At 40.5% G+C, this 14,227-nt stretch overlaps 1 protein-coding gene across 11 annotated transcripts in view; it reads right to left on the reverse strand.

Annotated features, from left to right (window-relative positions):
• Positions 1 to 855: 855 nt before the first annotated feature.
• The window catches only part of ZFP69B (ZFP69 zinc finger protein B), a 39,507-nt gene continuing 26,135 nt past the window's right edge, over positions 856 to 14,227 (reverse strand). For 5 of the 11 annotated variants that reach the window (XM_063627804.1, XM_063627806.1, XM_055255073.2 and 2 more), the window contains 4 exons: positions 13,233 to 13,318; positions 10,459 to 10,585; positions 10,091 to 10,189; positions 1,624 to 5,156 (listed from right to left, as the gene is read on the reverse strand). In XM_063627804.1, the coding sequence (XP_063483874.1) occupies positions 3,988 to 5,156; positions 10,091 to 10,189; positions 10,459 to 10,585; positions 13,233 to 13,318 (1,481 nt within the window). In that variant the 3' untranslated portion in view covers positions 1,624 to 3,987. Of the gene's footprint in view, positions 5,157 to 10,090; positions 10,190 to 10,458; positions 10,586 to 13,232; positions 13,319 to 14,227 lie in introns of all 11 variants that reach the window. The other 6 variants (XM_063627807.1, XM_063627808.1, XM_063627803.1 and 3 more) reach the window with 5 other exon arrangements.

Consider the following 14,227-nt stretch of genomic DNA (forward strand, 5'->3'; position numbering starts at 1 on the left):
CATTGGGAGACCGGTCTCCTTTGGGATGAGGAAAGGATAATGGGATGAAGAAAGGCATGAGGGAGGAATGTGTGCGTAACAGCCAGCTGTATGGGTAGGTGAGGGGGTCTAAGGATCTGACATTAGAATTTCAATGAATCCCCGTTTTCAGCCCTCTTTCTTCCATAATGCCCACTATCTCCAAAGCCTCTGTCTTCCCAGGAACATCTTTGTGCCAGTATACTTTTCTGCAGGCTCTGCTAAGTCAGTCACCACTCTTCTATTTTCTCACCACCAAAAACTTGACACCTCATGTCTGCTTCTATATTCTCCTCTATTGTCTTTTATACGCTCCATTTTGCTTATGCATTCAGGTTCACGAAATAAACTCATGTTGTTAATCAGCCATATTTAAATGCATTTTAAACAAATTAGGCTGGGCACAGTGGCTCACGCTTGTAATTCCAGCACTTTTGGGGGCTGAGGCAGGTGACTGCCTGAGCTCAGGAGTTTGAAACCAGCCTGGGAAACATGGCAAAACCCCATCCTACAAAAAATACAAAAATTAGCCAGGTGTGGTGGTATGGGCCTGTAGTCTCAGCTACTCAGGGGGTTGAGGTGGGAGGATCACTCGAGCCCAGGAAGTTGAGGCCGCAGTGAGCCACGATCATGCTGCTGCACTCCAAACTGAGCAACATAGTGAGACTTTGTCTCAACAAACAAACAAAAACAACCAAACCAAATTAACATGGAAATACCCTTTTATCTTAAAGTATGTCAGTTATGATTCTCAAAGGTATATGATTCTCAAATATTGGTCCACTTGCACAGAAAAGAAAAAGGAAACAAACAAAAAATATTTCCTCACATATAAAATGTAGGTAGGAAAGTATATGGATAACATTTATTTTCATCATGGATATAGTTCAATTCAGTTCAAATCAAAACCATTCAATACATATTTATTGAGTCCCTTCTGTGTGCCAGGCACTGTTTTAGGCACTTGTGATACATCAGTGAACAAAACAAAGGCCCCTGCGCCCATGGAGCTTACATTATAGCCGGGAGAAACAACAGTAAACAATAAACACAAATATGTGAAGTATCTAGGGTGTTAGAAGGTGATAGGTGATATGAAAAACATAGAGCAGGTGAAAGGGATATGGGATTTCTCGATTTGGAAGGTAGACAGCTGCAGTATTAAATAGTATACACAGGATAGGCTTCAGTAAGAAGGCAACAACTGAGCAAAGATGAAAACGTAAGGGTATAGGGCATCTGCAACAGCTGGTGAATGGATCCAAAGGTTAGAACAAGACTGGAGTTCAGGAGAGGTCTGGGCTGGAGATGCGAATCTGGCAGTTGTTAAACAGAGATGGTATTTTAAGCCAAAGACTGTATGAGATCACTGAGGCAGGAACTACAGAGAAAACTCATAGTCATGTCTTTCAGGGAAATAAGCAATTGGAGAAATTCAAATTCTTGGGAAATCTAAGACCATAGAAACATGGCAGGACGATTTTAAGAAATAGTGTATACCCCCACTCTTTTTCTGCCCATCAAAGTCATACAGGACTTAAGAGTTAGAGGCCAGCTTTTTTTTAAGTAAATGTAGTAATATAAAAAATTCTAGAGACACTGGTATATATTCTGGATTTATAGCTTTACTTTGGATAATTCACACAACACTCATGTTTTTGTTCTATTTCCACATAAAACAGTAAGAAGTTGAACTTGACTCACTTCCAATTATGTCTGTAAGGATGGAGTATCTATTTCATTAAGTACAGTGAAGCATTAGGAGCCAATTCCTCCACTTTCCATATTTCCCTGCCTGAGCATGGCTCCTGCAGTCACCTCTCTCTGGTCCTCTTTGGTGGGCCTCTTGATATGTTGTCCTAGGGGCGATCTTAAGAGACACTTCCACTTGATACAAAGCATATTTCAAATCTAACATTGTATGCTTGGCAAAGGAAAAGTTAAATATAGCTATCCGAAAGGTTTCTCCCCAGAATAAAGTCTCAATATATCTCTCTTCAAAAAGGCATCATTATGTTTTAAGGAACTGTGGTTAATTTTTGTAGGTATAATAATGGCATTGTGGTTATGTTTTTGAAGAGTGCTCGTTTTTTAGAGATATGTCTCAAAATATTTATGGATTAACGACAATAAAAAAACCCATCATTATAGATGGAAGTCTGCATAAATATCTCCAAAAATAACTCCTAGGCTCCAAGGCAGCATTACAAATGCAGTGTTTAAAGAATTATTGCAACAAAATACTAAAGGAATTGCTAAGGAAATAATTTATGGCATATACACTTACTAATCTGATACTAAATGATAGTCTGTTGTCACTTCTAATCATTTTACATACTCTATGGTGGGGGGGAGTGAAAAATGACAGCCCTTGAGCCAAATGAAACCTAACAGCTGTTTTTAAAATGCTAAAATGCAGTTTATGGGAACCACTATTGCACACATTCACCAGTGGGTCTCACCCAGGGACAATTTTGGCCTCCAGGTACACCTGGCAATGTCTGGAGACATTTTTGGCTGTCACAACTGGGGAAGGGACAGCTATCAGCATTGAATGCTGGCATCTTGTGGGTAGAGGCCAAGGATGCCCCTAAACATCCCAGGATGCACAGGGCAGCTTCCTGTAGCAAAGTATTATCCAGTCCAAAATATTTGCAGTGCCAAGGTTCAGATACTCTAGTTTATATATTGTCTCTGGCTGTTTTTGTACTAAAATGGGTAAGTTGAATAGTCGTGACAGGGACCACATGGCCCACAACACCTAACGTATTTACTATCTGGCCCTTTACAGAAAGTTTGCCAATTCTTGCTCTACAGAAAACCATAAAATATAAATAAGTATCTCATATACAGTAAGTTAACTGTCAATTCTAGAACACTCCCTTTAACATTTTTTCTTCAGAAATGAGAATCAACATTTTAATTTCTACCTCTTCTAGCTATATAAAGGGCTAGAGTAAAAGGCTGTACTGTATTTTATTCTGATTTATTAAAGGGATACTTAAAACAGTGTTTCTCAAAAGTCAACCCACAGATCATTAACATGCCACGAAATTTCACTGGCACATAGTGAACTGAGAAAAGTAAAGACAAATGTGGAAGTTTGTCATAAAGCTGACATAATATAAAAGGCTGTTCCTGGCCGGACATGGTGGCTCATGTCTGTAATCGCAGCATATTGAGAGACTGAGGAGGGAGAACTGCTTGGAGCCAGGAGTTTGAGACCAGCCCAGCAACACAGTGAGACTGTCTCTACAATAATAATAATAATAATAATAAATTAGCCAGACATAGTGGGGCACATCTGTAGTCCTAGCTACTTGGGAGGCTGAGGCAGGAAGACTGCTTGAGCCCAGGAGTTTGAGGCTGCAGTGAACTATGATTTCATCACTGCACTCCAGCCTGGGCAAGACTGAAACTGTCTTTTAAAAAAGGGTCTGGGTCGGGGTTTGGGGGGGGTGCAGGGCAGGCACGGTGGCTCACACCTGTAATCCCAGCACTTTGGGAGGCCGAGATGGGCGGATCACCCGAGGTCAATGGTTCGAGACCAGCCTGGCCAACATGGTGAAACCCTGTCTCTACTAAAAATACAAAAATTAGCCAGGTGTGGTGGTGGGCACCTGTAATCCCAGTTACTCAGGAGGCTAAGGCAGGAGAATTGCTTGAGCCTGGGAGGTGGAGGTTGCTGTGAGCTGAGATCAAGTCACTGCACAGAGCGACTCCATCTCAAAAAAAAAAAAAAAAAAAGGAGGGGGAACTGTTCCACAATTAAAAATATTAAAATGTCCTTTCTTTTCTGAAACAATGCTGATAATAGGCGGTTGTGTTTTTAATACGGCAAAATTAAGAGTTGGTAACATTGTGCCAAACCATTTTTTTTAAATGTTTGTTTTTGGAAATCCAAAAATCAGGGAACCACTGATTTAGAATCTTTTGCTCCAACATAGATTCTTTGATGTTTAGTATATTTCACACAACATTGCTGAAGGTATTTCTTAAATGTGTTTTGCAGTGTCTAATAAGGGATGAACTACAGCTGAAGGCTTTTCCGCACTCATTACAATCATAAGGTTTTTCTCCAGTATGAATTCTCTGATGTTTAGCAAAGGATGAATCATGCCTAAAGGCTTTCCCACAATGACTGCATTCATAAGGTTTTACTCCAGTATGGACTCTCTGATGGATAGAAAGATGTATTCTCTGGCTAAAGGCTCTCCCACATTCCTTACATTTATATGGCCTTTCTCCAGTATGAGTTCTCTGGTGTTGAGTTAGGTATGTACTATGGCTGAAGGTTTTACTACATACATTACAAATATAGGGTTTCACACCAGTATGAATAATCTCATGTTGCCTAAGGTGTCTAATCTGGAAAAATGCTTTTCCACAGTCTTTGCATGTAAAAGGTTTCTCTCTAACATGAGTTCTCAAATGCTGGATCAGTCCAATGCTCTGGCTGAAGGCTTTCTCACATACCCTACATTCATAGGGTTTCTCCCCAGTATGAATTCTAACATGTTGAGTAAGCGATGAAGGATGTCTGAAGGTTTTCCCACACTCCTTACATTCATAGGGTTTCTCACCAGTATGAATTCTCTGATGTGGAATAAGAGATGAACTTTGGCTAAAGGCTTTTCCACATTCCTTACATCTGAAAGGTTTCTCCCCAGTATGAATTCTCATGTGTTCAGTAAGGTGAATAAGCTGTTTGAAGATTTTTTCACAAATATTACATTCAAAGGTTTTCATTTTTGTATAACTCCTTGAATGATTAACTAAATCTATGTTGTATCTGCTTCTCTTTCCAGATGTGTCATATATACGATCTCTTTTTCTTGGAAGACCTATTGGTCCTGGCATAACTTCTGACTTCGCATTAATTCTTTTCTCAAATCTATTAGATTCTTGGCCTCTCTCCTGAGTGAATGTTTTCTTGCACATCAAGGGGATTTGCCCTTCATCCATTCTTTGGTTCTCTTTTTGGCTTTCTAGCTTATTACATTTGGAGATTCTTCCCAAGGTGGAATACATGGTGTTTCCTTTTGTAGATCCTTCCATCATTAGGCCACAATGTAATTCTTCCCATGAAATATCATTCTGTAAGGCTGACTCTTTGGTTTTTGTTTTGCTCTCCAAGTCTAAAAGAAATAAAAAAAATAAAAATAACCCATATTCCCTGCACTTTAAAAAATTAATTGCCACAGTGAGAATGGGAGGACAAAATATATATACTAGGTACAGGAGTTTTGGATTGTCTTCAAATGTGATTCTGTCACCTAGAGAGCTGATACGAATGCAAGTGAAGAAGTAGAAAAAAGAAGCTGTTAGAAGTATGTAAGGTGGACCAGGTGCGATGGCTCATGCCTATCATCCCAGCACTTTAGGAGGCTGAGGCAGGAGGATTGCTTGAGCCCAGGAGTTCAAGACCAGCCTGGGCAACATAAAGAGATCCTGTCTCTACAAAAACAAAAAACAAACAAACAAAAAAACCAGGCATGGTGGTGTGTGCCTGTAGTCCCAGCTACTTGGGAGGCTGAATTGGGAGGATCACTTCACATCTCAGCCTGTAATCACACCACTGCACTCTAGCCTAGGCAAGAGAGCAAGACTCTACCTCAAAGAAAAATGTAAAATGATTTTAAGAAATTAGGAGGAGCTCATCCATGTGAACTGCAAGAGGAAATAAACTAATAAGACAATAAGAGTAAATATCAGAAGATCAAGGAAGATAGAATTTTTTTTTTGACAGGGTCTCTCACTCTGTCACCCAGACTGGAGTGCAGTGGTGTGATCATGACTCACTGCAGCCTTGACCTACCAGGCTCAAGCAATCCTCCCACCTCAGTCCCCCAAGTAGCTAGAACTTCAGGCACACGCCACCATACCTGGCTAATTTTTGTATTTTTTGTAGAGATGGGGTTTTACCATGTTGCCCAGGCTGGTCTCAAACTCCTGAGCTCAAGCAATCCACCCGCCTTGGCCTCCCAAAGTGCTAGGATTACAGGTGTAAGCCACCATGCCTGGGTGGAAGATAGGATTCTAACATCATATCATCTCAAGCCCATATTTCTGTGAAAAAATTTTCTTTATTTACAAATAAAAGTATTTTAAAAGGTATCTCAAATACTTTTAAACACTAAAATAAAACACTGAATAATGTAGGAATGCACTGACTTTTAACAAAGGATAGCATCTCCCTAACTGGGATAAAATTCCCTCCAGTCGCTGAGGATTCTGAAATGTCTCCATTCATACATTTCCCACCAAAATGTATATGTGAATGTATGCATTTGTACATCTATGGTCTTAAATATACATCTGTTCAAAAAAAAAAAAAAAAAAGATCATGGTATACATATCTACATCTGTTTTAAGTCTTTTTTTTTTTTTTGTGATGGGGTCTTGCTGTGTCACCCAGGCTGGAGTGGAGTGGGGCGATCTTGACTCACTGCAACCTCTGCCTCCCAGGTTCAAGCAATTCTCCTGCCTCAGCCTCCTGAGTAGCTAGGTTTACAGGCATGCGCCACCACACCTGGCTAATTTTTTTTTTGGAGACAAAGTCTCACTCTGTTGCTAAGCTGGAGTGCAGTGGCGCAATCTCTGCTCATTGCAACCTCCGCCTCCTGGGTTCAAGTGATTCTCCTGCCTCAGCTTCCCGAGTAGCTGAGACTACAGGCATGTGCCACCACGCCCAGCTAGTTTTTGTATTTTTAGTAAAGACGGGGTTTCACCACGTTGGCCAGGATGGTCTCGATCTCTTGACCTTGCGATCCGGCCACTTCGGCCTTCCAAAGTGCTGGGATTACAGGCTTGAGCCACCATGCCCAGCCACTAATTTTTGTATTTTTAGTAGAAATGGGGTTTTGCTATGTTGGCCAGGCTGGTCTCAAACTCCTGACCTCAAGTGATCTGCCCGCTTCGGCCTCCCAAAGTGCTGAGATTATAGGTGTGAGCCACCACACCTGGCCTTAAGTCTGTATCTTTATGGGCCTCTTTTTATATCTGTACATTAAGTTTTATCTCATTCTTTATTTTAAAAAAATTTAAATTATTATTATATTTTAGAGATGGGATCATGCTATGTTGCTCCGGCTGGTCTCCAACTCCTCGACTCAAGTAATTCTCCTGCCTCAGCCTTCTGAGTTGCTGGGAAGACAGTGTAAGCCACCCAGCTAGGCTATCTTATTTTTTCTACAACTGCATTGCATTCTACTGCATGGACATAACATAATTTGACTTGTCCCTACTGAAAAACATTTCACTTGTCTCCAATTTTTCACTGTTATAAAATTACACCATAGTACATCATTATACACAAATGCTTGTATACTCCTGTCAGTATTTCATTGGCTTGACTAGAGAAATTGATGGGTTGTGGATGTGTGCCTTTCCCTGCATACTCACTGGATTTGATCAACCTTCATAATTTTTGCCAATATAAGAGGTAGAAAATGGCTTCTCAATTTGTGATAAAATGTTAATTACTCTGTAAAATCTTTAAGGATAGAGAATATATATTTTATTCATTGTATACCTGGCATAAAATTTTTGGATGAAGGAGTTTCTCTGATATTTACCCTTACTATCCCTATCCATCCATTTTGGGCTCTGCCAACCTAAAGCACCAATACTTCCTGTTCACAAAAAAATCTTATTCCTTAGTATTTCTAACCTCACTTTAGTAACAACACATAAAAAGTGCTCAGAAATAGCTGAATAAATTTTGGAGTCAGCTTAAAAAGCAAGCAGAGATGTTTAGATTACTGATTACAGGGAATAGGGAGATGTTTAATTTTTCTTTTTAAGGTAAAAACAAGATAAATGTCGTATTTCAAGTGGTCAAACCTGGCAGTAACATTCAAGAGGATTCAGAAAAAGAAAGTAAGACATCAGCAAATGCAACTAGAAAGTTGAGTAACTCAGGCATAAAATGATGGAAACGTGCCTTAGTGTTGCCTCAAAACAGATGAAGAGTAGAAGTGGATCTAACAGGTAACATTAAGGAAGAAGCTGTGGGGAACCAGGGAAAAACAGAGTAGCAAACATGCTTAATGTTCTTGCTGATACCATGATTTCTAGAAACCGAAAGAACAGAGGAGGTTAGGATGAGAAACTTGTTTAGATGAGATGGCTTCTGTTTTTGGATGTACTGGGTTTGAAGTACAGTGCTTCTATGTGGAGATGTCCTAAATGCCAGAGATATGTAAGAATAGGGTTCATATGGATGTATAAAACAAAGATGAAATTATGGAGAATATGGGCATGGAAGGAATATTTGAAACCATTACAAAACATCTGTGGGAGTTTGTACAGAAATAGTGCAGCAGTGTAAAAAAGACAGAGATTCCTCAGAAATTATGGCAGAGTCTGCTGGTTATTCCCTAAACTCTGTTCACCCTGATTTTGGACATATGAATAGATTATATTTCCCAATCTCCCTTGAAGTAGATTGAGTGAAGTCACAAAGGTCTCTCCTGTTAAGAGAATGAAAGTGAAAGTGATGTGAACCACCTTAGACTGGCCCATAAACCCCTCCCAAATGAACTCCTTTGCTTCTTCTATTATAACTCCTCGCTTATTCTATGCTGTCTAAATGCAGATGATGAGGAAACCCTAGTGGATGGAGGAGCCACAAGGCAGAAGAATCCTTCTGAATCACCAGATGAAGAGGAACTGTCCTGTGACCTAAACAATTTCTCCAGGGCCCAGTGCAGTGGCTCATGCCTGTAATCCTAGCACTTTAGGAGGCCAAGGTAGGCAGATCACTTGAGGCCAAGAGTTCGAGACCAGCCTGGCCAACATAGCAAAACCCTGTCTCTACTAAAAATACAAAAATGATTAGCCGGGCACAGGGGCTCACACCTGTAACCCCAGCTACTTAGGAGGCTGAGGTAGGAGAATTGCTTGAACCCAGGAGGTGGAGGTTGCAATGAGCCGAGACTGCACCATGGCACTCCAGCCTGGGTGACAGGGCAAGACTCTGTCTCAAAAAGAAAAAAAAAATTTCTCCAGATCAGTATATGATCAAGGAATAAGTTCATATTCTGTTTGAGATAACTTATAGCTCAAAATCTGTTGTGAAATTTTGGAGTCAATTTATTACAGTCGTTTAGCCTATCCTGACATAGGCAGAAATCATGTATCTCCATTAAAAAATACACTGATGAGAAACACTGAAAAAACAATAAGAGAAATAGAGGAGACAAAAATTATTAAACTAGTTGATAGAGGAAAGAATATTAAGGTGGCGAGGTCTACATGTATAATCTAATGCAGCCATGTAAAATAGTGCCATAGAACACACAAACTGTGGTGTCAGAATGATTAGAATTAAGATATTGAGTCCACCAAGTAGTAGCTAACTGCCCTGTATACATTTCTTAATCAGCCTCCTTTTCCTCATGTGTAAGACAGAGGTAATGTGGGACTTACAGAGAACCCAGCTCTCATTCACAGAGAACCCAGGTAAATACCTGTCATTATTACTGTACTTAAATGTTAAAGAAGACTGTTAAAAGCCACTGGATCTGCTAAGAACGAATTCTGTGGTTGATTTCTCAAAGAGTCATAAATTTTCTGGCATGAAAAGTTAAATTACACAAGTTAAAATGAGAGAGTTACAATTGAAACTGTGATCACAAAATAAGGATTAGAAAAATATTGAAAATGAAATCATTGAGAGACAGTGAAACTGATGGTAAAATGACATGAGAGTCCAGTGAAGTGGACTGTATTTAATGAGGAGAGACCTGTGTAAATCTAAATGTACATGGGAAAGAAACTATGATCAGAACAAGGTTTAGAATATTGGAGAAAGAGGTAAAAATCATGAAAGTCAGATCAAAAGAAATGATGAAGAAGGTTAACCCTGATGAGAAAGGCATCTCTTTTCCTCTGATTCCAGAGAGACTAATGAGAAGATGCAAGTGTGGGAAAAGGGTGACAGAGATAACAGAATCAACTGTCTTGAATGTACCATCCACATGGCCTCAGTCTTCCCCACGGCTTGGAGAAGGCCTTGAGGGGAATTCTCTGGCTAACATCACAAAGGCCCCACCTGCCTTGCACTTACCTGAACTTGGAACTCCTGAAATATCTCTCTCCATCAGCCATGGTTCTTCTCCTTTCTCCAGCTGGGAAATCACGCCAGGTTTGGAAAGCTGATATCCTGCTTTTGGGGAAGAAAAGACTGCATGTGCTGAGGTCACAGAGCCATCCCAAGAATATAAATATGGTTCTTTGGTATTCGGGCCTTCTAAAGAAAGCAGAGTAGAGTAGAAAGAACAGAGCAGAAAAGAGCATAGCAATCCTGACTGGGTGTTCAGAAGGAAACACAAAACCTCTAATACAGAACCCAAAGCCCAAACAAAGCACTTAATTTAGAAACAAAGGTTTTCATCCAATAGGTACGTTCTATTTTCAAGAGGCGCCCATCCTTACCCACTGAGACCAGGTTCCCATAGTTCTCCAGCATCACCTCCCGGTACAGATTCCGGTGAGCAGGGGCCAGCTGCCCCCACTCCTCCTGAGTGAAGTCCACTGATACGTCCTTGAAGGTTAACAGTTCCTAGAACATCAAATACGTTCCTTTTCAGCCAGACTTCAGGAAGTTGTTCTCACCTTGTCTAGATGCTAAGAGATTCTAGTCAAGTTTTCCTGGATACTCTCTTGCTAATCATTTAATTTATTCTAATGATTATAGATTACATAAAATGGAGGTTATAAAACAATGCATAAAACATGTAAGTTACCTCTGCAACTTACAATCTGGCTGAAGTGAAAATGTTCATGAAATATTAAAGAAGGTCACAGTACAATTTACAGTAATTTTGATTAAAGACAATAAAGTTCAGGAGTATTTGAGAAAGTGGGGAGCTCAGAAGGGGCTAAGGCCACAAGAGATGACAGGGACTTTTGTTGGGCTAAAATAATTGGTTAAAATGAGAATACTTTAGCATGGGTAAAATAACCTTACCTAGGTTTTTCTGTTAATAATAAAAGTATGAGAGAACAGCACATTTTTGGAGGGAGCATGAATTCTGCCTAGTAATGAAGACGTCTGGACAGAGATAGATATTCTGGGGTAAGAAGTATAAGGGTCTATTATGTATGAGCTACAAAAAATAAATAACCATTTGACAATTATTTTTTAAAAATACTCCATTAGAGAAATGCAAATCAAAACCACATGAGATATGATCTCATGCCAGTTAGAATGGTGATCATTAAAAAGTCAAGGAACAACAGATGCTGGGGAGTCTGTGGAGAAATAGGAACGCTGTTACACTGTTTGTGGGAGTGTAAATTAGTTCAACCATTGTGGAAGAGAGTGTGGCGATTCCTCATGGATCTAGAACCAGCAATACCATTTGACCCAGCAATCCCACTACTGGGTATATACCCAAAGGATTATAAATCATTCTACTATAAAGACACAGGCACACGTATGTTTACTGCAGCACTGTTCACAATAGCAAAGACTTGGAACCAACCCAAATGTCCATCAATGATAGACCGGATTAAGAAAATGTGGCATATAGACACCACAGAATACTATGCAGCCATAAAAAAGGATGAGTTCATGTCCTTTGCAGGGACATGGATGAAGCTGGAAACCATCATTCTCAGCAAACTAACACAGGAACAGAAAACAAAACACCACATGTTCTCACTCATAAGTGGGAGTTGTACAGTGAGATCACATGGACACAGGGAGGGGAACATCACACACCAGGGCCTGTCAGGGGCTGGGGGCTGGGGGAGGGATAGCATTAGGAGAAATACCTAATGAAGATGACGGGTTGATGGGTGCAGCAAACCACCATGGCACATGTATACCTATGTAACAAACCCGCACATTCTGCACATGATCCCAGAACTTCAAGTATAATTTAAAAAAAAACAACAAACAAACAAACAAACAAACAAAAATCTCCCAAAAGCTAAGGGAATTCAGAACCTGGAAGGCTGAAATAACAACAAATCCCCTAAGTATAGAGAATATTTTAATGCTTTTGTATTGTAAATAATTCTGAAATGCATTTCAGGCCTATTAGGCTGATGTTAGCATCCACATTTAACCTATGAGAAAGCTGAATCTGAGAAAAGTTAAAGACATAGGATTAAACCCTATGATTTAAACACATGATTAAACCATGTGATTTGGGGAGCCAAGATCACTCCACTTTAAAACTCTTCTGTTCTCTAATAATACCCTCTTCTGTTTCTCTGACTACTCTCTAATTTTCTTGAGTTTCCCTATGCGTCTGGGGTTTGGTAGTGCAGAGCTTTGCCAATGCTATCAGTTTTCTGACTACTTCATTTAGGACACACGGCACATTGTTAAACTGCCATTAGAAGTTTTCCCTCCTTTTCTGCTTCGCCTATTTAGCTCATGCTCTTCATGACCTGCCAGTATCTTCTCTACTCATTTCTTTTTTCAGTTACAGTCCTGCTCTAGGACTTGACCAAAAATCCTCACTTAAAGGTCATCAATGAAGTGTATACATCTGCAAGAATATCAGAAACTGATTCTGTTGACTTTTAAATGTTGCTTAAAATGACTCATGTTTGTCTTTCTCCCAGATGATATGTGAATTTCATGGGCAAGGACTACATTACATTACGTCTTCTCCTCTCTATCTCTTTTTCTCTCTCACACACACATGCGGCCTCAGCACAATATATTTGTTGGATAAATGGCTAGAGGTTTGCAAAGACAAGAGGTTTCCTGTGGAGGGTTACTACTGGTGGGGAGATTACCTGTGAAATCAACTGATGTGGCCTGGTTTTCTGAGGAAGAACAGGCTAAGAAAAGCCAATTGGCCGGGCACGGTGGCTCACGCCTGTAATCCCAGCACTTTGGGAGGCCGAGGTGGGCAGATCACGAGGTCAGGAGATCGAGACCATCTGCCTAACACGGTGAAAGCCCGTCTCTACTAAAAATACAAAAAATTAGCCAGGCGTGGTGGCGGGCACCTGTAGTCCCTGAGGCAGGAGAATGGCATGAACCCAGGAGGCGGAGCTTGCAGTGAGCCAAGATCGCACCACTGCACTCCAGCCTGGGCGAAATGCAAGACTCCATCTCAAAAAAAAAAGAAAAAAACAAAAAAAAGAAAAGCCAATCCAGGAGGTTGAGTCAAAGAAAATCAAACTCCTGCGCTCTTAAAATCTGAGAAGCGATGTCAAGAAAGTGACCAGAAACTCCAACCCACCTGGGATTCTGCTGTCAGGGATCCAAGGGTCACTCTACTCTCTAAACTTTCTCCCTGGGTCTCATCAGCATCCTGAGACAGCAGAGCTGGGGAAGGAAAAGAGCCATGAGGTTTGCATCTCCCCAAATCACCCAAACAGAGAAACTGCCTACAGACCCACTCAGTGCGGCTTCTCCCCAAAAACGTTCACAAAGAGGGACATTTAGAGCGACCCAAGAGCAGCCCAAAGCCTCCTTAATAAGGAGGACCTGCTGCAAGCTGCTTTCACCATTAATATTTCCCAGTGGTCTTAGAGATCTCTCAGGCCAATCTGTTGTTCAAAAATCCTCAAAGGTTTCCCTACTGACAAGAAAGAAAAATGCAAACACTTCAATATAGATTTCTTTTTTGTTATTTTTAAATTATTATTATTGAGACAGTCTTGCTCTGTCACCCAGGCTGGAGGGCAGTGGCATAATCTTGGCTCACTGCAATCTCCACCTCCCAGGTTCAAGAGATTCTCGTGCCTCAGTCTCCCGAGTAGCTGGGATTACAGGCGTGTGCCACCATACCCAGCTAATCAACATAGATTTCAAGATCCTCCACAACCAGTCCATGGCTTCTCCAAGTATTATCTCCTCTAAACATTATCCTTCATCCACTGGACACACCTACCCACACAATCCTAGTACCATTCTTTGAACACATCTGGATAGTACCCCACCCAAATCCTACTTGGTGAAAAACTGAGATATCGTCCAGGCCCAGTTCAAGTAAAGTTTCCCCAGACACCCTTAATGAGAAGAAAGTTTATTCTCTCCTATGCTTCCCAAAAGCTTGGTTTTTATATCTATTCTAGTATCTCTCTCAGGCAGCTTTTTACTTTATTTGTATAATTATCTCTCTCAATTGAGTATTAATGAGGTTATGGCTAGAAACTGTATCTTGCTCATTTTTTTCCATCTGCTAAAGTGCTATACATAACACACTGCCAGCTTTCTAGAATTTAAGTAATA

Source organism: Symphalangus syndactylus, chromosome 12 (assembly GCF_028878055.3).
Source record: "Symphalangus syndactylus isolate Jambi chromosome 12, NHGRI_mSymSyn1-v2.1_pri, whole genome shotgun sequence".
NCBI classification, from domain to species: domain Eukaryota; kingdom Metazoa; phylum Chordata; class Mammalia; order Primates; family Hylobatidae; genus Symphalangus; species Symphalangus syndactylus.